Genomic DNA, 27,866 nt, shown 5'->3' with positions numbered 1-27,866 from the left:
AGCTACGGGTGATGCCAGGTCTTCTTTTCTAATAGTCCTAGAAGGCAAAAAGTCTCTGCTAGCACCACACAGCCCATGTGAGTACACTGGACATAGCTCAACATGGAAAATGGCATCCAATCAGTCTGTCACTCCACCCTATAAAACATCACACGTGCATCAAGTTGGGCTAACAAAAAATATATCGTTCCCTGCAGAGTGACCTATATGCAATGACTGTGAAAAACAGTATAGCATCCTGCTCGAGCCATTAACAGTATTCCTGACACTAAAAAAAACGTTTTTCCCTGCAGGGCAAGAGGGCTGGAGCAACACACTGATGCTTAATATAAACAAACAGGTGGGAGGGGGTCCCCTACAGCATGCTTGGAAGAGGCTGGGAAGTCGTGGGTAGTTTGAGATATCTTAATCTCAATAATTCCAATAACATGTTTTATCCAACTGGGTAGATCGGTTTAGCAAGCATACCAGTCTATACTGCCCCCAACCTGTACAGATGTATGAGCATCGCACTACCAAGGAAACCAGGTTCTTGTGCGGATATGTTCTACAACCTGCTCTCTGATGAGCCCAGTCACCCTTGTCGAGGGTATGATGGAGCCAATCTTCTGCGAGGATTCACCGGACAGTTGGAATGGCTTGAATAAGAAATAGCACTGTTTTAGGTGAGAACTGCAATTGGGAACTTTATATATTTTGTCTCTGAGCGTGAAAAACAGCAAATGTACTGAAAAATGTAGCTGACTGCGTTTACACTTTTTCCGGGGCCCTCCAATATATTCTGTCAATTGTTAGTCACAGAAGATGTAAGCAAAAATCTGTTTATGACCTTTAATATTTCCATACTTCAAATATAGCCCATTGGCTATTGGAGGGCACGGCTAGTGAAACTAAAATGTACCATTCAAAAGGCATTTCCTTACCAAAACCTGCTACCTGGCTGCTGACATTACTTTTAGGCAGGAACCCAAAGCAAAGAGACAAACGATGACGCCACCAGCGCTTAATGTCCTTTCAGGGTCCAAGAATTCTAAGACAATTTATTTGCAAGCAGTGACGTCAAATCGTTCTGCTGGTTACACTCTACTAGAGGCGCTCAAGCCGCTGGTCTACCCGGGAGGAGGGTATCCTTGCAGAAAGGCTCTTAAAGGGGACGCACAGTGTAAAGAAAGAAAAACAACCAGACCTCTTTAATCAGTCTGGCATCAATAACAATCACCAATAACTGAGTTTTCCTCCCACACTTGACCAAACGGGTGATTCTGGGGACCTCAGACTCTTCGCCACAGCCTTGCACCTCAAGTAACGCTGCGCTTCGTCAAGAACTGGGCCCTGGAGGAAGCATCTCTGGGCCAAGATAAACAGGGGTTACTGCCCATAGTCCAAGACTCCAGATCCTGTCCCATAACTCGGCCCTACCCCAGCACTGGGCGCTTACCTGTCTAGCGGGGGCTTACGTTGGTGAACCCCATCTCCAGGGGCTTGTGATGCACGCTCAGAAATCTGACCTCACTTCTTGTTCAAGTCACACACTTTTCCCCAACTCTCTCCTCAAAGAATTGGCCTCTGACCGCCCCAAAGTACTGCTACGAGGGTGTGGGGGTATGACCACTTACAACGATCTCTGCCTCTCAAAAAAGTGCCAATTGAAGGCTATCAAAGGGATAAGAGGAACATAAAGAGAGCGGGCTAATTCATAAACGGCATTTTGTTGTACGTTAGCAGGATTACTAATAACATACCACAAAATACTACTCACAAACGTATGTGTGAGGTCACACCTGCACCTCTCATCCTTTTCTGTGCAGAGATGTCCGCCTCGACTGCGGGGCCTCCATAACTGTAAGGTTAGGTTTTAATAGTGAATATGGAAGTGGCTGTAAAATGTGGGATGCTTACAACTAAAGGGAGTGGATAAGAAAGAAGTAAAGAAAGTATTAGGGAGGGGGTTTACAGACGGACGTCCACCCACCCACAAAAGAGTAAGCCCATTCCTATTCACAAACTGCTCTTTCTAAGTGACAACAGTCAAAGAGGTCCCCAAAGAGAGTAGCTAATTACTCCAACTCAGAGCTAATTCAAGCCCCACACATAACCAAACACTGCTGATGCAACACCCTACAAGAGAAACGAAATTCTCACTCAAAGTAAAAAAACGAGATATAGATATAAATGCATTACTATTTGAAGAGATATATCGAATATTAAAAGTAATTGAATTATATTTCAATGAAAATAAGTTTTACATCAATGTTTATTTTCAAAACCGGATACAATATTTTATAATTATATATAAATGCCTTATTTTTAGGTTGATGTAGCATGGAATTATATTTTTCTATCTTTTTAGCTATTTTAAATAATTTAATGTAACATTATTCTCTATAGGGTTGTATTTAAGTCCCCACCTGCATAAGTTTCTATGGGAGGTCTTGCTGTACCATTAGCTGGGCATGTGAGGTGCTGGACTTACTATAGTTTCTTTATGGAAGTAACTTACACTTGTAAATATGGCTTCACCGCCTTTTCCTGGGGGTGATGGTGTGTAAATCCACCCTATACCCTTGGATTTTGTGAATAGCCCAAAAGAAATCAAATCAACCGAAAGTGAAAGCGTCAAGTAACATGTGGCACTTACTGACAAGGGTAACTTTGTTTCGTGAATAGCAGCCAGGGGTCCGTAGGCAGTTTCGTGGTCCCTCCCACACTCCCTAAGAATATTCCATCTGGTTCTGGGGTGGCGGGGTTGGTCCTGGTTATGAGGGGTTTTGTTGGTCGATGGTGCACTGGTTAGGGTTTTACAGTTGTGGTGTCGCTGGAACAGGTGCGGTTACTGGGGGCGCTTTCCTAAGGAGGTAGGGTGGTTTTGCTGGAGGCCTGGGACTGTATGGTAGGCGGGGGTAGGTCATGGAGGTCACTGTGGCATTCAGTCGAGGGGTAGGTTGCTGAGCGGATGTGTTGTATTTGCAGTTGCAATGTTGGGGTTAACTTTAGGGGTGGGGGTGGGGGGCTGTCAGGCAGTTGTTATTTAGTGAAAAGTAGTTTTGTTCGGCACAGGCCAGGTGGGACATTGTTGTAGGTGCACCTGATTCCAATAAAGCGGCCTTTATCACACTATTTGGTTGTCTGTGTCAGTGCTTCCCTCACCTACTGGTGTGCCCCAATGAGGGTGAGAGAAAGCAAAAGAATGAACTTGGTATCACAGGGCACTGAGGTTTATGCTTTTCTCAACATGCCTGTCCACAACATGCCAGGCCATACACAATCACTTCTCAGGTTGGAGAAGGCAACAATATTCTCCCATTCTTAAAGAGACCAAATTGCTTCCAAGGCTGTATCCTTATATTGTCCCTGGACATCTATTTGAGGAATTATACCCAACTGGGGTGAACAATTGGCGTACTGCAGTACGGGCGACTTCGATCATATGTCAAGAAGCTTAAGGATCCTTCTCCTACCTGGCGGCTAAAACCTGGAACTCACTTCCCATTCACCTTCGCCTCACTCAGAACCACCTAGCATTCAGAAAGCAACTTAAAACCTGGATATTCGACAAGTAATTCCCCACCCTTCTTCAAGCGCCTTGAGACCCTCTGGGTATGTAGCGCGCTATATAAATTATTTGACTTGACTTGACTTGCCCAGGACACATCTCAGGTCAGCATGTGGTACATTGTCTACCGATTGTGGATGCCAGAGGTTACCTGCGTGTGTCCCTTCAGCATCTGTATGAGACAATCTGTCCCACCTGCAGACATGGGCTGTGTCCCATCCGCACGGAGGCCTGGTTAGCAAGTACAAAAGTAACATTTTCACTTTATATGATAGGCTAAAGACAGGTCCAGGGGACTCGAAATACCCCCCTAAACACTCGGTAGAGTTCTCTCTGGGATATGCGGCTGCCCCTCCCCAATATATGTTTTCAGGCCCAACGCATCTCATGAATAAGTCTCCCCCTTAGCTATCGTAAATTACTTCTGCCTCGAACCCCAGAGCTGTCGAGATTGTCTGCCTGGAGGCTGTCAGCTGGCACTCACGCGCGGAGGGATACATCTCTGCACACTAAGTACAATTGTCACTAGGCCTAAAAGTGTACTACTGCCCGCTACTGTGTGTACCTCTGTCCCAGGATGTTAATTTTCAATTAACTCAGAATCATCTCTTGGGGCAGTGCGTGACATGGACAACAAGCTTTCCTTTGAGATAACCTCCACAACACGCATCTCTGGGCACTGGTAGAGTGGGTTAGCAGTCCCAGCTTCGGATACCAGCGCCCCCATCGTCAAACTATATACTGCAGCTTAACCACGAGGATGAGGGGCAGTATTTACGGGAAGAAGTATAAGTGGCAAAAGGCAAGAGTGCGTGGCTGTCACCCCACCTACCACTAGGCCTCACTGTCAGAACTCCTTCCCTGTGAGGGGTTGGGAAGGGAAAATAATCATATATTTCCTACCCATGAGTGGGCAGGGCCTGGTCTCTTGAGAAAATGTATTTTCGGAGGGGTTGGTGTTTTCAAAGTGTACCTCTACCACAAGCGACCATTCCACACTTACCAGAGAAATTACTTCTAGACTCTACAGGGGGCGATCACCTGCCCCGGCCTTGCTCCCTGACCCCACTCCGACCTCTGCCGGGGGCTACACTTCTCCCCTGACGTCATGGCGCATCTTTGACCTGTGCGTGCACTTTACGCCTCAAGGTGCTTCCGACGCAGACTCAGCACCGGGAGTTCGAAGGTCAATGTTCGGCTGCACCTTCCCTTCCTCTGACCCCCAACCCCCGCTCTGACCCCAGCTGTCACGGTCCACTTACTTGAGGAAGTAGCGCTGGCCGGTGTGGGTGATGGCCATCTCCCAGCCGGGGGGCAGGGGCAGCTCGTCCGTCACGTCGTAGCTCTGCTGGCGGAGATGCGCGTGCTGCTGCTGCGGCGGGGCGGCCGAGGCCGGGCCCCCGGCGCCCCCCAGCTGCAACGAGGCCGGGGAGGAGTGCGAGCGGACGTGCTGCACCAGGCCCGGGGGCAGGCCTCGAGGCACCTGGGGCAGGCCCCCCGAGTCTGTGCTGGACTGCCTGGAGTGGGAGCCCGAGTCCGGCTCCATGAAGAACGACTCAGGCAGGATCTTCTTCCTCCACGAACTGGGCTTGGGGTTCATCACGGAGTTGAAGAGCGCCTCGAGGTCCGTGTCCAGGTCCTGCGTGACGTGAATCACCTGCTGCCCCGGAGGGGGCACACCGGGGGCCTGGTTCATCTTCAGCCCGAGGGAGGCCGTGCACAACCAGAAGGGATTGTCCTGCGGTGCCTAACTGGAGTCGGACCCCCACAAAAATAATAGTTTCCAAACAAACTCTGCTGGAAGTTCAGATCCACGCGAGAAACCTCAGACGGCCAATAAATGCCCAGACCAAGCCACACTGCAGTGCTGCGGACACACAACACAGTTCAGATCCGCACTGTGCCTTGCCAGGGAAAGTTGTGGCATACACAGTGAAACTCTCCGCGACAAGGGAAGTTCAGATCCACATAGGAAAGCACTGGCAGAAGTTCCAAGAAAGACAACAAAAGTCTGCAAAAGTTCGATAAAGTACAAAAACAAATGTAAACTAAAAATACTTCAGAAGACAGGAACAGTTATGACCCGCGCAGTGGTCGTTTTTCGGACCCGACCTGTGGTTGTTCTGAACGTTGACCGCGCACCCGGGACGGTTCTGTCCCGCACGGTACAAGGTCCGGATCCCGCACGGCCAGCGTTCTGCCGCGTGACGTCACCGGGGAAGGTTCTGCCGCTCCCACTGTCCCGGACGGGCTCCTACCGCATCCCAGTTCTGCCCCGAGCAAACTTCGGGAAGCAGGCAGCCAGTCCACAGGAAGGGGAGGGCAGAGCGCTAGGGCGCCGCTCTTTGGCAGAAAGTTGGCCTCTCTTGTATATTCATGAGCTGCGCCTGGGACAGGAGGGGTGAGGGGAGAACCAGACTTACTGTCTGCCTGCCCCCTGTCCGCCCCCGCGATCCCGCCCCTCACAGGCGGCTGGGCTGAAGGGGCAGACCTGGAACCTGAGGGCCCGGGGGCGGGAGCACTTGTGCGCAACTTTGCGAGTGTTTTGAAGAGCGCGTTCCTCCTCCCCGGCCCGCCCCAGGCTGTGGGCCCAGCTCTGATTTACACGGGGGGGGGGGGAAGGTCTTAATCAGAAACTGCGGCTCAGTGACGTCGGCACTGAAAGCTGAGGAGGCGGAGGGCGCCCCCGTGCCCCTAGGCCCGCAGTGTCCGATTTCTGTGCACTAGAAACAAGCTCTGCCCGGGCTGTCGCACAAACACAAGAGCGAGATGGGGGGGCCGCGAGTATCACTGACACTCCCAGGCCTTGGCTGCGTGCCGCAGGTGTGGACTCGCAAGCCTCAAGTGCCCTCATTTGAAGGCCTGGCGGTCACCTTTCTGCACGTTTACTAAAAGCTGATACTTTGGTTCCATTAACTTGCAAATATTCACTCACGCACGCCCACTTTAGATTTTATGTACAGAAAGCGGCCCCTGTGTTAGACCACGGCCTTTCCTTCTACCACTAAAAGTCATCTCGCATGCATATCATGAGCAACTTGGTATCGGCCCTTAATTTGTGGCGGTGGTTGCTGCTGTTTGCACCGGCACTCATTTTTGTAGACCGGAACTTATTTGTCTTCATCAGGCTCTGAACCTGAGCAAAGGTGAGAAAGGCAGAAAAGGGTGACAGAAGGGAGAAGAAAAGATAGCAAAACATTGACAAAGGGAGAAAGAAGTGATGAAAAAGAACCTCGGAGATTGAGAAGAAGCAACCCTGCATGTCCATGTCACCCTCGGGGTGACTTTGTATGGACATCCTTTCAGTGGTGTAACAAAGTTTAAGGGGCCCCCTGCAATGTACACGGAGGGGCCACTGCTCCGGATTTTATCCGGAGTGCTCAGACCTGAGTACTGTGCTGAGGCGGCCCCCTGCAGCTGGGGGGCCCCTTGTATCGCGGGGGATTCGGGACCTGTGTTAAGCGCCTGCATACCCTTAGTGTGTGCTCTGGCATGGAAAACCTAGATTTTTTTAGGTAGAGCATTTGAGACCTCTTGTATATACTTTAGTACATACTTGAATGTGTATGTACTTTATGGGCTCTGGAGATCAGCCCTAGGACTTGTCTGCTTCCGCTTAGGGACTTTTTTTTCTGTTCAGTTGCCTCAATTTAACTGTCTTGATATAAAATGACCAGTAGAGGTCAGTAAAATGCCAGAATTGCTGTCTGCTGAGGGACTTTCATTTTTTTTATTATCTGGCAACTGCTCTATTTAACTTTCTTGATAGAAAACGACCAGCAAAGGTCAGTACAATACCAGAATCACTTTAGCATTCTCTAGATTTCAGTCCATAGAAATTGTCTTCCACAAGCACCCGCAGACAATAATATTTTTTTCAAATCTTATATTTTCAGTGATATGACCACCGAAGGCCCTGATTTTATATTAAAAACAGAGCTTTGGACTATACCATTTCCAGCTGAAAGGCAATATTTCTCTAAATATACTCCCATACCTGCCATGTCACGCATTTTAGTGCTTACTTTCCCTCCATGTTAAGGAACAGTAGATGTTTCAGCTCCCAGGCTAATGTGCTGCATAGCTAAATACATATAAGGTTCCCAAGGCCAGACCGATTGCATTGAAAATGTTTGTTTTTATTTGCCAACCAGCTATGAGCAATCATAGTCCTGCTCACCATCTCTTTTTAAGTCTCGCCTACCAAGGCAGCTCAAGCTGTCCGGGTTTGAAAAAACAATTGTGAACTTTCAGTGGGCTTACAGCCCACCCATTGTTTATCTATGGCTTTATTGTCAATCTCATTTGCTTTCTTCTTTTTCAATGTCTACCCTTCGTCTTCCTGTGTTTTTCCTTTCTCTGGAGCATACCCTAATTACTTCCTTTTTATTAGCTGTCGTGTACACTCATGCTCACATTTAGGGGCTACTTTATTCTTTGTCATTCAGCAGTCTATGAGAGTGCATGTGTTTTCTTGCTCTCTCCCTTGTGTGCTGCTTTCCCCTCTCCAAACACCCTTCTCCCATGCTGTTGTTCTCCACACCTCTCCTGGCATGTCTATAAAAGCACAGTAACAGTGACAGTTTTGTTAGGGTATGGCTCAAGAGGCAGGCTTTAATGATTGTTTTTGTTTCATCTCAGGTAGTCCACATTTTGCATAAAAGCTCAAGCGTCGGCACTTTTATGCCACTGGGGAAAGGGCCATCTGCTGCATTCACCCACCTGAAGTCTGAGGCAGAAGGTGTATTTAGCATGACCATTACACTTTTCCTGGAAGCCCATAAAATCTGCTCACTGAGCTACCACAGAGGCATTGGGACGCACTTCCCTTTACATCCTGACACTTCCTTACTCTTTTTGCTCTTGCAAAGCGTTATCATGTATTTACATGCCTTTGCAGCATTGTTATGGCTCAAAAGCATCCTATGTGCTCTGTGTTTCATTACGGAAGGTTGCTGTGGTGTTCCATTCTCCAGCAGTTGCCTGCTGACTGGTTAAGGCAGCACTTAGTCAAAATTGAATTTCTATGTGCAGAACTTAGCTAGTCATAGGAGGTGATAATAAAGCTATGTGATAATATCTCTCCATCTGGTAAACTAGAAACTTTTTGGTCCTGAGGAAGGTGGGGCTTAAAGTGCCAAGACCACCGAAACAAGTTGACACTGTTTTTATTACTGAATCTAACCATGAGAAAAGATGCTGAAAAAATAATGATGGACAGCAACAAAGGTATGATTTCTACGTAATCAGTTGGATCAATCAATCAATCAATCAAGGCATTTATAGAGCGCACTACTTACCCGGAGGGTCTCAAGGCGCTAGGGGGGGGGGGGGGTGCCGCTACTGCTCGAACAGCCAGGTCTTGAGTTTCTTCCTGAAGGAGAGGTGGTCTTGGGTCAGGCGAAGGTCGGGAGGGAGGGTGTTCCAGGTCTTGGCGGCCAGGTAGAAGGACCTTCCTCCTGTTGTCGCTCTTCGGATGCGGGGGACGGCGGCGAGGGCGTGGTAGGTCGATCGGAGGTGGCGTTTGGGAGCGTAGAAGTTGAGGCGGTTGTTGAGGTAGCTCGGGCCTTGGTCGTGTAGAGCTTTGTGTGTGTGGGTGAGGAGGCGGAAGGTGACTCTCTTGTTGACGGGGAGCCAGTGCAGGTCTCTCAGATGTCCGGAGATGTGGCTGCTTCGGGGGATGTCGAGGATGAGTCTGGCTGAGGCGTTCTGGATCCGCTGGAGTCTCTTCTGGAGCTTGGCGGTGGTTCCGGCGTAGAGGGCGTTGCCGTAGTCCAGTCGGCTGGTGACGAGGGCCTGGGTGACCGTCTTCCTGGTCTCGGTGGGGATCCACCGGAAGATCTTCCGTAACATGCGCAGGATGTTAAAACAGGACGCGGAGACGGTGTTGACTTGTCTGGTCATGGAGAGGGAGGAGTCCAGGATGAAGCCCAGGTTGCGTGCGTGGTCTGTCGGTTTGGGTGCGGTGCCCAGGGCGGGGGGCCACCAGGAGTCGTCCCAGGCGGAGGGCGAGGAGCCCAGGATGAGGACTTCCGTCTTGTTTGAGTTCAGTTTCAGGCGGCTGGTCGTCATCCACTCGGCTACGTCTTTCATCCCTTCGTGGAGGTTGGTTCTGGCGGCGGCGGGGTCGTTGGTCAGGGAGAGGATCAGCTGGGTGTCGTCGGCGTAGGAGATGATGTTGAGGTTGTGTTGGCGTGCGATGGCCGCAAGGGGGCTCATGTAGACGTTGAAGAGGGTGGGGCTGAGAGAGGAGCCCTGGGGAACGCCGCAGATGACTTCCGTGGCTGCAGATCTGAACGGTGGTAGGCGGACTCTCTGTGTCCTTCCAGCGAGGAAGGAGATGATCCACTCCAGTGCCTTTTCCTGGATTCCGATGTTGCTGAGGCGCTGCACTAGGGTGCGGTGGCAGACAGTGTCGAACGCCGCGGAGAGGTCTAGGAGGATGAGGGCCGCTGTTTCACCGTTGTCCAGCAGGGCTCGGATGTCATCGGTGGCAGCGATGAGGGCGGTCTCGGTGCTGTGGTTGGCTCGGAAGCCAGACTGAGAGGGGTCGAGGGATCCATTCGTCTCGAGGAAGGCGGCCAGCTGCTTGTTGACGGTCTTCTCGATGACTTTGGCTGGGAACGGGAGGAGCGAGATGGGGCGGTAATTCTTGAGTTCGGTGGGGTCCGCTGTAGGTTTCTTTAGTAGAGCGCTGAGTTCGGCGTGCTTCCAGCTCTCCGGGAAGGTGGCGGTGTCGAAGGAGGAGTTGATGATGTCCCGCAGGTGGGGTGCGATGACAGCGTCGGCCATGTTGAAGACGTGGTGGGGGCACGGGTCGGTCGGGGATCCGGAGTGGATAGAGTTCATCGTGCAGATGGTGTCTTCTGTGTTGATCTGGGTCCAGGCGCTGAGGGTGGTGGTGGGGGTCCTTGGGAGCGTTGTTTGTGGGCTGAAGCTGTTGTGTATGTCCGCGATCTTGTTGTGGAAGTAGGAGGCGAGGGAGTTGCAGAGGTCTTGCGACGGGGTGATGTCGTTGTTTCCGGCGTTGGGGTTGGAGAGCTCTTTCACGATGTTGAAAAGTTCCTTGCAGTTGTGTGCGTTGTTGTTCAGCCGGTCCTTGAATGCTGTTTTCTTGGTGGCGCGGATCAGTTGAGGGTGCTTCCGGGTGGCGAGCTTGAGGGTGGTCATGTTGTCCAGTGTTGGCTCCCTTCTCCAGGCTTTCTCGAGGGCTCGGCAGTTCTTCTTGGAGCTCTTGAGTTCGTCGGTGAACCATGGGGCCTTCTTGCTGGCGGGTCTGCTAGGCGGGGTCCTCAGAGGGGCGAGGTCGTCTGCGCAGTTGCTGATCCACTTTGTGAGGTTGTCGGCGGCCTGGCTGGGGTTCGCTGAGCTGGCGGGAGGGTGCTGGCTCAGGGAAGCGGCGAGCTGGTCTGCTGTGATCTTGTTCCAGTTTCTTCGAGCAACCTGTTGCTGGTGGTGGTGGATCGTGGATCTTCTGAAAGTGAAGTGGACGCAGCTGTGGTCCGTCCAGTGGAGTCCGGTGGCGTGGCTGAAGACGATGTCCTTGCTGGATGAGAAGACCGCGTCGAGTGTGTGTCCGGCGAGGTGGGTGGGGGTGTTCACCAGCTGCTTGAGTCCGAGGTTGGCGAGGTTGTCAAGCAGGGTGGTGGTGTTACGATCGTTGTTGTTCTCCAGGTGGAAGTTGATGTCCCCCAGGAGGATGTAGTCAGCGGAAGGGAGGGCGAGCGGGCTGATGAAGTCGGCGATGTCTTCGCTGAATTGTGTGCGTGGTCCCGGGGGTTGGTAGATGAGGGTGCCTCTGAGGGTGGTCCTGGGGTCCGTGTGGATCTGGAAGTGCAGGTGTTCGGCGGTCGTCAGGGTGTCGTCGGTGTTGGTCGTGATGCGGATGGTGTCCCTGTAGATGATGGCGATGCCTCCTCCCGTCTGGTTGCCTCGGTCTCTTCGGGTGATCTTGTAGCCCTTTGGTATGGCGATGGCGATGTCGGGCGCTGAGGAGTCGTTCATCCAGGTTTCCGTGAGGAAGGCGACGTCAGGATCTGTGGTGTCGAGGAGGTTCCAGAGTTCGATGATGTGTCTGTGGACGGAGCGGGTGTTGAGTAGGATGCACTTGAGGTGGTTGCTGCTGGTGATCGGCTTGGCGGGTGCAGGTGCGGGGCAGGTCCGGATGCAGGAGAACTTGCAGGCGTGACAGCTGAAGGGTTCGTGGGTTCGTCTCGGGGTGGCTCGGTAGCATCCCGGGATTCGGCCGGTGTTGAGTGCGCTGAGGGTGGCGGCGTCGTACGTCCGGCGAGTTGGCTGGGGTCTGCGGGGGCCAGGGGTCCTGGCGCTGGGCGCGGTCCAGGCGCGGACGGGCGCAGACGGGCTTACCTTTGGCGCACCTTCGGCGCTCAATCGGTGCTCCCGCTGCGCGCGTCCGCTGCGCGGTCGCTCAGATGTCGTCATAAGAAGGGGGACGGGAGGGCGGGTCTGCTGGGCTGGGCCAATGGGCCGGTGGTGGGCGGGGCCGCAGGGGGCCAGCGGCGGGAAAAAGTGGCGAGCGCTGTGGCTGGGCCGCTCGGGGGTGCAGGGGGCGACGGAATCGGCAGGCAGGGACAGCAGGCGAGGCGGCAGGCAGGCATGGACAGTAGGCGAGCAGGTGAGGGGGCAAGGGGGTGACCCGGCCTCGAGAGGCGCAGATCAGACTCTGTAACAGTATCTTTCTCTACTGTACAATAGGGCCTCCCTATCAAATTTTTCTAATATCTTTATTAAAAAATTTTTTTACTGTTGAACTATTTTGCAAATGTTTGATTTTAATTGATTTTTTTCATTAGTGAATGCATATGTGATACAACACTGGTATTGAGTAGACTTCTCGTGTAGTTCAGATATAATATGTACAATAGGAAATGTTTTTAAATGTGTATTAGAATTTTTGTTTTGATATAACTGTCAGATTATTGAAGTCTTTAAATGAATTGTGTGGTACCTTGATTAGGGACCGAATAAATAATACACTTTATTGTATAGTTAATAAAAACCATTACAAAAATATGCAATACCTGAATGAAAGAGAAAAAAAAATCTGAAAATGAACAATAAGCCACAAATATGCTGGTGATAAGTCATGAGATCTGTAAAAAAATTATTCTTTTAAAGAATGCTGTGATTGAATTATGGAAAACATCATGCTATGTATACGAGTTTGTGTTTTCAATAAAGACTTTATCATGATTCCTCTCTTTTTCTCAAAAGTAATTATGAATTGGACTGCACCGCAAATAAGTTGGGGATCCACAGAACACAATGTTTGTATGATTGCAGGCCGACAAGTGCGTGCTCCAATTTCATTAAACTTCGCCTTTAGTCTGCTCCGGCGTTCCGAATTCATGGCGGGACAGATGCAGATCGGGTGAATTAGGTCTTGTTTTCTTGCTCCACATAATTTGCACCCTTTATTTTCTTGCATCCTCCATTTCGGTTGATCATAATTTGTCGGGAGGTTACCCAGCCTTAATTTTAGGTATCTGTGTTTGATATACGTTGAGAAGGCAAGTTGTAGATATGCTGCCGGAGCCGGGTTTTTACATGATTGTATTGTCATCCAGGCGTGTTCGCGATGACTCAGGGATGTCTTATCGTTGAGTAACGAATGCCTACTGGCCCATTTTTTTATACTGTTTGTTTGAACAACGTTTCTGGGAGCCTGGTTTCCCAGAGTGGGCCCAATTCTGTTGTTTCTAGAGAGAGTTTTAAAAATTTGGCATACTGGGAATTTGAATTGTTGTTGATTGCCTCCCACATGGCGCGATAAATCTCTACTTCCTGGTTCATCCAGACGTCGTACCAAAATTTGACAAACTCGTATTGTTTTAGCAGAACTTGAGATTGCAGGGCAAATTCTAGTCGTACTTGTGCAGATGATGCATCAATTGGCAAACCAAATACACGTTTATAGATTCTTGTTTGTATTTTCTCTATTAGCTGCGCACTCTTCCCGTGATGTAATACGATCCCGTAAGATATTGTTGGCAGTAATTTAGCTTTCATTACGTTTAGGAGCGGGTTGAACATGGGACCTCTAAGTTTGGTTGCTAAGTTGTTGAAGGCGTGTAACAAAGCAGTCCCCTTCTTTCCAATGGCATTAAAATGTGTTGCAAAATTAAGGAGTTTGTCTACTTGTATTCCCAGATACTTATAACTGTCGACCACTTCCAATCTGCTGTTCTCTATTGCAAATGCTGATGACACTTTATGGCGACGAGTTATGACCATGATCTTGGTCTTCTTACTGTTTATTTCTAGTAAGTTTAATTTTGTGTATCTGGTCAATGCTTGTAGTAGGCGTTGCAGGACGATTTTAGTCTGGCTAAGTAAAACCACGTCGTCTGCGTAGGATAGTTGTGTAACACGCAGGTGTCCAAGACGTGGTGGATGAGCATTGGTCTGGTCTAAGTTTGATGTTAAGTCGGCCATGAATAAATTGAAAAGATGAGGTGCCAACACGCAGCCTTGTTTTAGGCCGTCAAAGGTGCAGATCTTTCGGGTTAACCACTGTCCGTTGTCGATCTTTACCTGCATCCAGGTGTCGGTGTGTAGATCAATGATTGGAGTTAAGATTGAATCTGGCAGGCCCTGCTGTTTCAGTTTAGTCCAGAGTAAATGCCTGCTAACACGATCAAAGGCCGCCTTGAAGTCTACGAAACAGGCATATAATGTTTGGTGATGTTGTAGGCTTTTTTCCGCAATTAGACTCAAGGCCGTTATGTTTGCCATCGTGCCTGTTCCGCGGCGAAACCCTGTCTGATTTACCGGAATTTTAATATTGGTATCAGACCATTTTGCGAGATCCGCTAGTACCAGGGATGCATAGTATTTAGCTTCCGCGTCAATGAGGGCAATCAGATGATAATTGGCTGGTTTTTTGCGGTCACCGCCTTTGTAAATTGGATTGATGATTGCTCCTCTCCAACTTTCTCGGAGCGGACGTGTGTTATTTATAGATCTAAACAGATGGTTAAATTTACTAGCCCAATATTGAGGGTCCTCCTTGTAAATTGCCTGCGGGATGCCATTTGGTCCAGGCGCACTGTCTTGCCTACTTCTACTGATTACTTGTGTTGTTTGAAGTTCATCGCTAAGCCGCAACGATTTGTCTATGCTTGCCTGTTGGGTTCTGGACATGTTTTGCCAATCATGAGGCTTATTTTTCGATGCCGCGGTACTTGAAGTTATTGCTGGCGGCTGAAATGCGGGTCTTATCGAGAAGGTGTCAGCTATGTGTTGGGACCATGCACTTTTAGTTATGCAGGTCATACTTATGACTTGTGCCGGTCTGCTTAGGGAATTTACTTGCTGCCAAAAGGCCCGGCTATTGGATTTTTTTATGTTATACAACATTTTAGTCCAGAACTCGTTGGCTTGATTTTTTTCTCCGTCTAGATTAGCTTTTTGTAGAGTTTCCTTACTATTCAGACTTCTTGCTAAGCACTTGAGTTGGCAGTGTGGCCTTGGGCTCGTCTTGTGAATTTCCGCAAGTGTTTTCTCAGGGTGAGTGCTGCCTTAGAAAAAGTAGTACTACTCGTTAAATTGGTGTTCTTTTTGATATTGGTACTTTTCCTGGGTAACCTGTTTAGATAGTTAGTCCAGGTCTCGGAACACAGATTTTTATCTTGGATCAAGGATTGAAGTTCATTCTTGGCATCCAGCGCTATTTGTGGCAGGGTGGTACTTGTCCACCTCAACCGCTTTAAATTGATTGTATATACTTCGCCTGCCATTGTTCGTACTTGTTTGTACCTTGATAAAGTCAGGTTCATTTCGACGTGCTGCATTGAGTGGTCACTATCTAATGAACTGATTATTTGGAAGTTTTTTATCAGTCTTAACAAAGGTAATGTGACTATTGTGTAGTCTAAGATTGTGCTTGTACCTTGACCTACGTAGGTTGCGGATGGTGGTTGATCTTGCTTGCATCTACCATTTATCACCCTTAGCCCAAGATGCTCAAGATCCCACATCAATTATTTATTTTTTTTAAACTTTTTTTATTGACAAGCAGGTCAAGGTGATCAACAAATACTTTTTTGACAAAACATATAATATAAAATAACGGTACAGATCAAAGTACAAAGAAAGTAGCGCCAGACTCTTTGCATTACACATACTTCAAATGTAACCATAAGACAGAACAAAAAGCAAAGGGATAAATGATGTATAGTTCTGTATCAACAATAAAAGAAAGAAAAAAAAATGGAGAAACAGAGATATATTCCCGAAGGCCTACTACTATTAGCGTCTTCTGTAGTCATGTACTATTCTAAAAAGGTGCCCCAAATTTTAACAAACTTCCCGGTTGCTTTTAATCCCCGGTTCCTTGCAATTGAGCCCTCCATAGTATAGATTTCATTAACTAACGCTCACCATTCCATTGTATGAGGAGGATTCGGGGAGATCCAAGCTCTCGCAATAACCAATCTAGCACTGGTCAAGAGAATGTTTAACAAGTCTGTGTTAGTTGCGCTAGATGGATATATAGCAAGTAAAATTGAAGCTGCTGATAATGCAAAACGAATCACTTTTTGTTTATGTAAAATGTTTTCTATTACCGACCAATACCCTGTTAATACCGGACATGTATAGATCATATGTACAATATCTGCAGCCACCAGCCCACACTTAGGGCATTTAGTGCGGTCACTGCTCATATTGTTTTGTGCCCATTTCAGTGGTGTATAGTATAAATGGGAGATTGTTCTGTACGATTGGAGCATTAAACTGGATGAATGAGTCACTTTGTTAGTGTTTACTAAAGCGGCTGTAATATTCTGGGTTGTCACATTGAATCCTAATATGGAAGTCCATTTTATCGCTAAACGAGGAGCTTCATCCAGCTTGTTTTGATTTAAACATTTATATCCCATACTAATTAATGATTTCGGATTTGCTGAATAAAAACAACTCCATAGATCTGAGCTACTTACAGATATCAAGTTCATCTTACAAATTAAATAGTCCCTTATTTGAATATACTTAAAACGCATCCTTTCCGGTCATTTGAACAAAAGTTTCAAATTGTAAGAGGCCACTTGAACCATATAAGTCTCCCAGTTTTAGAATACCATATTTAGCCCAATCTCGTCCAGTATTATCACTGAAGATCCCTGGGAGTCCAGGATTGCCCCAAAGTAACAGGTCAGTGTGAAAAAAAGAAGTCTCACAATTAATCATAATCATGTTCCAAATACGTACTCCATCCCGTGCAGTCTTGAATTATACACGTCTAAAATAATTCGGGTCCTGCACCTTAGCCAAAAATTGTTTTGCCTCTCTGCCAAGCATGAATTGATGAAAAAAAATTGATTGTGACTAGTAAGCAGACTACGAAGCCGATTCAAAAAAGTAGGCTCTAAAATAAGGGAAGTTAAGACCCCCTTTTTCCAATGGTAATTTCAGAATTGCTATCGATCTTCGAGGTTTCTTATAGCCCCACAAGAAGCTATTAATAATGCTATCCAACTTTTTAAAAAGCAAATTATTAACGCGCAAAGGAATACAACGAAAAAGATATAAACATTTAGGTAAGATATTCATTTTAATCAAATTCAATCGTCCCAGCAGGTTAACCGGAATCTTATGCCACTTTTTTAATAGAGCTGCTACTTCTTTCAATAAAGGTTCATAATTTAATAAGTTTATATCCAAGATCTTTGAAGAGATTTTAACCCCTAAATAAACCGCAGCCAGACAATATCCTGGAACTTGAGGATTAGACTGGTAATTCATTATAACTTGCGTTTTATTCGTGTTAAGTTTGTAACCTGCAATAGTCCCAAAGTTATTAGCTTCTTCTGAAATCCCCCCCAGTGCCTCTACCACATTGGTAGTGTAAATGGCTAAATCATCGGCATAAGCAGTGATTTTCAAAGTTTTGTCATCATGATGCGTAGGTTTTATTTTAGCTTGCTCTTGAAGGGCATTAATAAACGGCTCCATGGAGAGAGCAAAAAGTAGGGGTGACAAAGGGGAACCCCAGCCGTGTCCCCCGTAAGATTGAAAATTTAGATGAGACAGCCCCTGCATAGCTAATCTTGGCATTAGGATCCTTATACAAAGCTTGTATACTTCTTAAGAAACGTCCTTTAAAACCGTATTGTTTCATCACCCCCCATAAGTAATCCCACCCCACTCGGTCAAACGCCTTCTCTGCATCTAGAAGTATCATACCGAGTGGGGTGTGGTTAGTTGCTGCAACATCAAAGGCGGTGATCGCCATGTTAACATGGGTAGTAGTGTCCCTCCCGGCTACAAAGCCATGTTGTTGTTCATTTACCAGCAACGGCATAAGTGGGGCCATGCGAAGAGCTAATATCTTGGAATACGCTTTAGCGTCAGCGTTGATCAATGATATAGGACGGTAAGAATCGCATTCCGTTGGTGATTTATTTTTCTTAAGAAAAAACATTATTTTTGCTGTATTCCACGATTCTGGTACCTGCCCAGTAACACCAATTAAATTAATAACTAAACATAAAAGTGGTAAGATTTCATCTGCACAAATTTTATATAATTCTATGGGGAGAGTATCCTCACCAGCAGCCTTATTAGAGGGGAGAGAGGTAACAGCATCGTACAGTTCCTTTAACGTAACTTCTTCCTCCAGCCCATTAACACTTTCTTGATCTAGGTATTCGTGAACTGGGAGATTTTTATTAATATACTTTTGTATCTGCATTTCTGTACAGCTACCCTCTGGGGTGTATAGATTTTTGTAGTATGTTACAAACTGGTCCATTATTTGTGCTGGCTGGGTATATGATATATTATTAAGGCCTTTAATGGATTTGACTAATGTTGTAGCTCGGTCATCTGCCACCTTGTAAGCCAGGGCCTTTCCTACCTTATCCCCACATTCATATTGTGCCAGTTTATATTTAAGCAGCTTTTGGCTATTATTTTCCCTTAAAGCACATTTTAGGGTCGAGCGTGCAGTCACTAATTTAGTTTCCAATTGTTCAATATCTTGCGCCCCCAAAACACCAGCTCTCAGACTGTCGGCTAATTGTTTTTCCAGTTGCAAAATACCATTTATTACAATCTTATCTTTTTTCCTTTGTTCTGCGTTTTGTTTGTATACGTGCTGTTGCACGAGCCCCCTAATAGAGGCTTTACAGGCGTCCCAGACTGATAGAAGTGATGCACTATCTAAATTGATTTCAATAAAATCTTTAATATGCGCCTTCAGTGTTCCGACAAAAACTGTGTCTGCCAATATATATATAGGGAAGGTAAACAATCTAATTTTCGGGTCCCTTTGGATTATACTGAATGACAATAAAATTGGATTGTGGTCCGACGAGACCTTTGGAAAAATCTCCATACGTCCAACCTCAATAACCTCATCTGATGCCCACGCCAAGTCTATTCGTGAATACAGTTTGTGGGGTGAGGAGTAAAACGTATAGCCAGGTTGATCTGGATACAAGTTCCTCCATACATCTTTTACATTATGTATCCGAGCTAGTTCTAATATCGCCGCCCGAGTTTTACGCATGCGTCTAAATAAACCTCTTTTAGTCACATCCTGTTGGTAGTTTAGCACGCAGTTATAATCCCCCATCATAATAAGTTCCCCCTCCCATGAGAGCAATTCAATATTTAACCAATCAAAGATGCGTGGGTCATCAATTTTTGGCCCGTATATGGCACAGAAAACATATTTACGGTTCTCAACCTGCATTTGAGTAATGGCCCACCGGCCTCCATTGTCCAAAGCAGTTTTAATCACTACCCCCCATGGTTGCTTTTTTTTCAAAATTGCCACTCCCCTAATGGGAGCGTTAAAAGTAGTACACACCACCACAACCCGTATCCCAATTGACTCAGTATTTTCCTGTCTTTAAAGCAAATATGCGTTTCCGTTAACATAATTAAATGTGGATCATACATTTTAAGTTCCTCATACACCATACGCCTTTTGTTCTTATTATTCAAACCTGAAACATTCCAAGCTAAACACCTAAATATCAACATTATAGATACTTAATAAAGCAAAACGTTCTGTACCTCTCATTAATTGCCATAACATTCCCTGTCTACGGTTTCTAACGTTAACCACCTTAAACCTTGCCTTGTCCTTTTCTTTAAGCCTCCCCCCACAGTCCCCCCGTACCTGCCCCAGGGAGAGCTGGTTCCCTCCCCCCTGTACCTACCCGGAAGCCTCCCTCTATCTTCTGCTGCCGATGGAGAGGCAGCCTTTCAGAGAGGGTTCCCCAGGAGCTCCATCCCTCCGTGCTGATCTCATATTCCCCTGCCTCAATACTCATAAACCAAAGAAATAACCAAGAATTCATCAAAAAGTAGCCGCCTTAGATGCCACCATCAGTAACTACACATATGAAATTTCTAATTCCCTCCCCCTCATTTTCATTTTAACTCTTTGAGTCCATTTTTGAAAGAAATTGTTCAGCCTCTTTTACATCGTAGAAGTAATGACTATGTCCTGACTTTATTACTTTAAGGCGAGCAGGTTCCTGGAGATATACTGTGGCTCCACGTGATTTAAGAGGATCAATCAATTTACGTAAACCCCATCTCTTGCCCATAGTAATCTTGCTGAAATCAGATTTTACAAAAAAGGTTAAGTTATCAATTGTCACAGGGGTACTAAGTTTAGCTTTTATTGAGACAGCTTGTCTCAACAGAAAATTGCCGAAATAGATCATAAAGGGCCGCAGGTATTTACTCTCATGGGTTCTGGGAGTAATGGGAAGTCTATGTGCCCGCTGCACTTGCGGATCCCAGTCCCAATCGGATAAGTCCGGGAATGCCTTCTGCAATATTCTCACTATATAGGCCCTTGCGTCTGATCCTTCCGAGCCTTCCGGAATCCCAAAAAGTCTCAGGTTCTGCCTCCTCTGCCGATTTTCCAGATCCTCCACCTTCTTCTGCAGGACCTCAATTTCTTCGGTGTGTCGATCTGTTGATACCGTAGTAGCAGTTAAAGTTTCCTCAACCTCAACAACCCTTTGCTGTAATTCCTCGACTTCTTTTGTTACCCCGCTCAATTTATTTGTGACTTCCTGCAGGCAACTGTGCATTTTATGATTATCTTCCCTTAGCTGTAGAAAGTTTTCTTGCACTTCTTGACGATGAGCCATTAATGTTCTTAGAATTAGATCCAAGGATGAAGTATTAGCCGTATCTTGTAAGGGAGAAAAAGAACAGTTTTATCCTGTCGGTATTTCCCTATGAGGGGATTTAGGTACGGGAAGTTTATCCTTCTGCCTCGTTGCTATGTCACCCATAGTACCATCCGTAATGTTCTCCGTAAGTATTATATTCGCAGAAGCGAGGGGAGCAGCCGTAGCAGGTATTGGTGGATCCTGATCCGAGACTTGTAGAGCCACATTCTCTAGCAAAGTATTTTGCAAGTTTTGCGGATTTTGCAGATTTTTTGAATTATGTTCAAGGCTTATTTCTGCAATAGAGTTGTTTCCGGAGCGAGTCGTTGGTAAGTTTTTAGCCCCTCTTTTCTTAACTTGGATCCATTCGCTTATGCTCTGGTCTTTAATCAAGTTCCCTCCGACCAAGGTCGAAGTTAATGTGGGTATTAAAGCTGCGGGATTCAAATTTCTCCCCCCTTTCTTAGCTTTTATTTTAGTCTTCCCCCTTTTTTTTTTGAAGGCGGAGGATTTACTACCCTTTAGATGGACGGAATTATAATCCATATCTTTTTCTGCATCTTGTGCTCTCTCACAATCTCCTCCTTCAATAAATTCCTCATAATCCTCGTCATCAGTATTAACCTCAAGAAATGTCCCGATTTCAGTATCGTCATTACTACAGCCAGATTTATCAGTTCTCCCAATGATTTGCACATCGCCTGTAGTCAAATCTAATATCGGTGGAGTTTGAGAAGGTTGTAGAGCAAGTTTGGCAGTAATGTCCTTAGTAGTTTCCATAGCCTATACTTTGTCCCCATTAGTTTCATTGGTTTCATTAAGCGCTGGCCTGTTCTCCTTGTTTACATCACTACAGGTCCCCGTATCTGTCTTTTTAGCTGAGTTTGATTTAGTAGTGTCAGTAATTGTATCAGTAGACATTCCGCTACCTTCATAAATGCCTTTTTCTTTTGGTTCTTCTTCATCTTTATTTTTAGCACTCACTGCTATTGCTCTGGCATTTGTTAGTGTAACCAAAGGTTGTTGAACTGTTTTTTGCTTTTCCGTTAAGCGTGGCGTCCTTGCTACCACTGCTGGCGAGATTGCTTTAAATATTGGTGAAATCGCCTCATCCCTTCCATCTTTCCGGGGAGTACCTCTATTAGCTCTGCCCCTAGTGTGCTTGGGCGCCATCAATACAATTTAATGCAAATATTCTTAGATCCTTCTCCTTTTTTTTCACATCCAGCACCAAGCAGTTGCCAAAAGCCGTCAAACCTGAGGTAGTCCTGTGTCCCCACGGCCACCAAGTAACAAATCCCTCGCCTGGAACCTGGCAATCTTAGCAAAGCTCAACAGAGAACATTTTTTTTATATAGCAGGTGAGTGGACAGGCAAGTCTGTACCTGTGCCTTTAGAGCACCCTTTTTTTTTGTGTCTTAATATCAGTTAAAGTTTTACAGTTGAAATTATAATCATAGTCTCTCCGTGATATCCTCCAAATCAAACAATTCAGAAATAGAAATATAGTAACGCTCAGTGATTTGCAGAGAAATGTAAATATAACAAGCAGGCAGACAGGCTCAGTATCTTTCTCTTCAACTTCGCGGTAACCTTATTAACCTGATAGGCTTCCTAGGCTGTAACTTGGATCTGTAGCCCCTTCAAAGCCAAGCATAGAATGTTCCTGTACTTGAAACAAACGAACACTCAGCTCCAACGTTACAATTCCATCCCCTGCCGCTACTGCTGCCGCTTATTTCCACCAGCTCTCTGCTTTCGCCTTGGCCGTCGATGCAGGCTGTTCTGAACAGCGGAACAAACAAAGAAGTCCCATAAATGACCCTAGTTGGGTGATATGATTTTGTAGGTGCCCAAAATTATGTTTTTACAAATACCAATCACACATTGTTATACACAAATCTTATTCGTAACTCTATTAGGTTGTGTAGCAGCCAACATCTAAATACAAACAATTCAGGAATTATTTAATGCTCATACTTTCCTTGAGTTTTATCAAGTTTTAAAGAGGACAGGACGTTAGGTTTTAGAAAAATATAACAATGTATATTTATTTCAAAGTCACAAGTCAATCGCAAAAAACAAGTAGTTAAAAACAATTTATACAGTAACTAGTTTAAAAACATGTTAAAAAATCAGTGGTGTACGCATCAAACAAATAGTTCATACATAATAATTTATACGCAAAAGTTTTTTACAAAAAATTACACAAGAACAGGGGTCGACGCGGCGTTTCGGTTTTTGGAGAAACGATTAAAAACCTTCTTCAGGACCAAGTTCTTAGTTATACAAAACTCTCATCCCGATAAATCAGGGAAGACTGTCTGCCCAATTGCACTTTTGGGTTTCAGCAGGGCTGCATATTACCAGGTATGGACATAATTGTGGTACCTTATAGTTTCCTTGAGTAATTTCATACGTTAGTAGTAGGAGCCACCGATATGGGTATTTCGTAGGACCAGATTTTTAATTACTGGATCCCCAATTTAACACGACCTTTTCATTTGGCGCTGTGTTAATGAGTGCTGCCTTATGTTAGCACGTTGCTCCTTGCACTTAACTTCGTGATTCGGCCTCCCTGCTCCTACTACTACGGTCCTTCCGGGATCTGCAATAGATTACATACTAATTACATGTTTTTTGCGATTGACTTGTGACTTTGAAATAAATATACATTGTTATATTTTTCTAAAACCTAACGTCCTGTCCTCTTTAAAACTTGATAAAACTCAAGGAAAGTATGAGCATTAAATAATTCCTGAATTGTTTGTATTTAGATGTTGGCTGCTACACAACCTAATAGAGTTACGAATAAGATTTGTGTATAACAATGTGTGATTGGTATTTGTAAAAACATAATTTTGGGCACCTACAAAATCATATCACCCAACTAGGGTCATTTGTGGGACTTCTTTGTTTGTTCACCTATTCTCCCCTGTCCCAGAACTGACAGATAAGGGGGCCTCCTTCATTTGTATTTGTTCTGAACAGCCCACAGCTGCTGCCGTTGTCGTTGCCGCCCTCCGCTTTCCACTTTCCACCTTCCCGTGATAGCAATCCGGTAAGTCTCAAGGTCCCACATGAAAAGGCAAAGGAGTCCGACACAGCACAATGCTGCGCCGCAGCAGGTAGACGGACTTAACTTACAGCCTTATTTATTAAATTATTTTTCTTCCGTTTCTCTTCATGCACTCTCCGACAGACACTCTCCGACAAACGGGCTTTGAGGTTTTTCAGGAACTTTACTCCTTGCACGCCGCCGTCTTGTTATAGCATTTCCCAGCTGTAAATATCCAAAACGTTTCTTGGTGACATTCAGCGTTTAGCGTTTAGCAAGTACCATATAGCGTATATCACTTTCTCAGCTTTCTCAGCTTTACGCGTCTCTCGAGTAGCAATCAGCTCGCAGGTCCGGAGCTCCCATGAGTTTGTCCTCTCCGTGGCGTCTTCAGTCCGCCATCAATTGCATGCCAGCTGGGTCGGTCTTCTTTACCGGTGGAATTTCCTGGGGGTCAACCCCCCACTGCTCGTTTGCTTGAATGATGTTATCCTCTTCTTCCGACCAATGCAGGAGATTGGCATTGAAATCGCCTGTCAGTATGATGTCCCATCTCGGTTGTTCAAGCCGGAGGTCAGAAACGACATTATTAATGCGTTTGAAGAATTATTTTTTGGCTGCATATTTCGGGTGGGCATAAATGTTGATCAGGATAATTGTTCGAGTTTCTCCCTGGGTCATCCCATCCAGTTTGATAATTTGCATATCCGCCGAGGATATGGGCAATTGAGAGGCCTTGATCTTGATTGCGGTGGATACATATACCGAGAGTCCCCCTTTCGCACACCCGGTAACGTTGAGTTTGCGTTGCGTTGGCATGGAAACATAGTCTTCCAGATACATCGATTGACTCCGTTAACCATGTTTCCTGGAGGGCTATGATGTCATACGTGTTTTTCTAGTGTCATTTAAAATATATTTTGCTCTGGCGATGTTCCAGGAGAGAAGTTTAATCGTGTCTCCCTCTAGTCTGCCTGTTACATGACTGGTTCAATCATCGTTAGAGCGCTGTGTCAATCTTGGGCTATCATTGTTGTCGTTATCTGCTCCCCTGGCGCCATGTAGTACAGTGTACGTAGTTTGACTTGTCCGTGTATGATCTCCTCTTTTGCTCTGCTTCCTTAGAAGGGGAGTTGGATATCCCGGTTTTGCCTCTTCTTTCAGACTGATTCCCCACTCCTCAAATTTGGTAGTTTCCGCAAGAATGCTCTTAACGATTCCCTCATTTCTCCATGTAGCCAATGTGCCTTCTTTTGCTACATTATCTCAGAGGGAGATAAATTCTATTGAAACTAGGTCGATTGTTGTTATTTGGCTGAGGCTTGTAATTGTAGATATTAGATGAAGAATGTTTCCTCGATTTAAGTAGTCTTGCTTACCGTGTGCTTTATAATTAGGAATGAAGAGCAGCCTTCCTACTGTTGGGATTTTAAAATTTGGTGTTAAGTCTCTGGTGGAACGTGCGTTTTCATTTGGTCGTGTCCGTCTTGTTTTATTGCTTCTGCGAGCCCTTGTATCAACACACGGGTGGTTTGTTATTTGCTTGTTAGCGTCCATTTGAGGCTGTTCAGTTGACATTCTGTCTTGCAAGGTTTCATTCTTGCACTCTCATTTTAGGCCGCCTTTTTGTGTATGCCGTCCATTTTCCATAGCAACAGACTTGGGACTCGATCTATGTTTTACTACATTCATTAAATCAGTGTTTTGTAGTAGTTCTATGTTGCCTGAGTTTATTATTACTTGCATTTCGTTGTAGCGGCCCCTATCTACCTTGGCTGTAAATTATCTGACGGCTTTGTTATCACTTTTGCCTGGTCTGGAATCGGCGTTTGGAACAGTGATCTGGATGGATGATACCTTCTTGTTGTTTACCGGACCTTTAATGACTGTCCTTTGGCATCCCAGATTGATGTCTTCACGCTTATTTTGAGCAGGCTCATTAAGGTTGTGCTTTTTGCTCTTCGGAGGTGTGCATGCTTTTTGGTTGAGAATTATTGCCTTGTGTTGCGGACTCGCTACAGATTCTTCCAGTTGTGCTGCGTCGCTGTCTACTTGTTCCATGCTCCAATCCACCTCGCTTAGGGTAGATGATAGGGTCGTAATGTTAATCTTGGTTCTTCTACCAGCACCTGAAATTTGTGGTTGTGCAATCCCCTCAAAATGCATTAGTGTTATAGAAGATACCCCGGGCGTCTGGTCAGTTACTTTTTTGGACATAGATTTGGTTCTCTCTTTTTGAGGTGTGTGCTTCAAATCTTTATGTTCTTCTATTACCCTTGCGGGTGGTGGTTGCACCCTTAGATTAAGGTCAACTTCAGATTTTTTTTTAGTGTTTGCACGGTTAAAAATGGGGTAGCTAATCAGCACCTGCTTCTCGGCCAGCTGATTTCTATTCTTTTTTGCTCGTTTTTTTTGCCGATTCGTTAGACCTTTTTGATTTATTTGTTTTTCTTTCCCATCCGACTCAGGTTTATCTTTCTCAGTTGGTATATGATAATCCATCTTAGATGTGTTTTTGTCAGTAAATGTATAGTTATTGGAGTGTCTCACCGGGGTTTTGGTTTTTGATGTTTTGGTGTCCTCTGATGGAGTGTCATTAAGCTTTATTAATTCGTCGTGCTTGATTCTATGATCCAATATTTATTGTGCTGACACTTCTGTTTTGTTTTCATGGCTCTTTTTGGGAGTGACTGTGTCTTTGTTTGAAGTGTTCAGGGGGCTTCTGGAGAGTCTAGCCTCACGAAACTCTGTGACATCATTAAATCCCAAAGGGAACTTTTCATCGTGATCAATTCCCTCCTAGCCCCTACGGCCACTGCTAACACCGAGGTTTCCCAGGATCTGTGTGATAAAATGGCTTGATTTTTATGCCAAAATTAAAGACATATACTCCTCCTTGGAGCTATGAAAGTCAGATCTCCCATCTGTTTCTCTGGTAGCTCCTCCGAAGGACTGCAGCCTCTGCTCCTTTCCTCATATCCTTCAAGAGGACACTGAGCGGATGTTAAGTGGAATTAGGTCTGGTTCCCCCTTGGAGCCCTGTCCCCTGAAGATCTTGAAACTGGGAATGGAGGCTATTGCCCCACCTTGACTTCAATCCTTAATGCTGTCATTACCTCTGGCCAGTATCCCTCCGCGAAGAAAACTGCAGTGGTTAAACCTCTCTTAAAGAAGCCCTCTCAGGACCCTGCGGAACTAAAGAACTACCGGCCTATTTCCCTGTTGCCGGTTCCAGCTAAAATCTTAGAGAAACATCTGAACCTCCATTTTAGCACTTATCTGGGGATCATCAGTTGCACAATGGCTCGCAGCATGGGTCAGAAGTGAGCACAGTACCGAGACGCCGTTAGCCGTTGTTTTTAACACCATTTGACAACAGGTCGATGCTGGTCACACCACCTTACTGATCCTTCTGGACCTAACGGCAGCCTTTGATACCATCTCTCCCCTTAAATTGGCTGGGAGGCTCCGGGAAATAGGGATTGAGGGCCTTGCTTACATCTTTCCTTATGGAACGGTCCCAAAGAGTTAAGATGGGCCAATTCTTCTCCGCTCCGAAACAGTTGTTCTGTGAAGTCCCCCAGGGATCCTCATTGAGTCTTACCCTTTTTAATATTGATGTATCCCTGCTTGCCAGGATTGTAAGATCTTTCGGCCTAGGAGTGTTATCCTACGCTGATGACACTCAATCAAGATTACCATCACTGAGGGTGTCAAAGCATTAGCAGCAAACTTTAAAAACTGCATGCAGTCGGTGGCTTTATGGATGGTGGAGAACTATCTAAGACTCAATGGGTATAAAACTGAGATCTTAATTTTCTGAGACAATCAGGAGATTTGGTCCAAGGCCTGGTGGCCAGATACGCTTGGACCTTGCCCTGGCCTCAGTACCAAACATCTAGGCATCATAGTGGGCACCTCCCTCTCCCTGGGCCCCCAAATAAATAGAACAGTCGCTACCTGCTTCGGGATGATAAGGACTCGCAAAAAGATCTTTTAATTTCTTTCCCTCCCCTTGCGGAAACAGGCAGTGGTGACCCTTGTGCTGTCTAGATTAGATTATTGCAATGCACTTTATGTAGGGATAAATAAG

At 45.9% G+C, this 27,866-nt stretch overlaps 1 protein-coding gene across 1 annotated transcript in view; it reads right to left on the bottom strand.

Moving 5' to 3' along the window:
- The window catches only part of WWTR1 (WW domain containing transcription regulator 1), a 194,027-nt gene extending 188,127 nt beyond the window's left edge, over positions 1-5,900 (bottom strand). The window contains exon 1 of the mRNA XM_086944088.1: positions 4,816-5,900. Within this exon, the coding sequence (XP_086800214.1) occupies positions 4,816-5,249 (434 nt within the window). The 5' untranslated portion in view covers positions 5,250-5,900. The remainder of the gene's footprint in view (positions 1-4,815) is intronic.
- Between the last annotated feature and the right edge of the window lie 21,966 nt (positions 5,901-27,866).

Source organism: Lissotriton vulgaris, chromosome 11, assembly GCF_964263255.1.
Source record: "Lissotriton vulgaris chromosome 11, aLisVul1.2, whole genome shotgun sequence".
In the NCBI taxonomy this organism is placed as follows: Eukaryota; Metazoa; Chordata; class Amphibia; order Caudata; family Salamandridae; genus Lissotriton; species Lissotriton vulgaris.
This window is presented reverse-complemented; position numbering and strand designations above follow the sequence as displayed.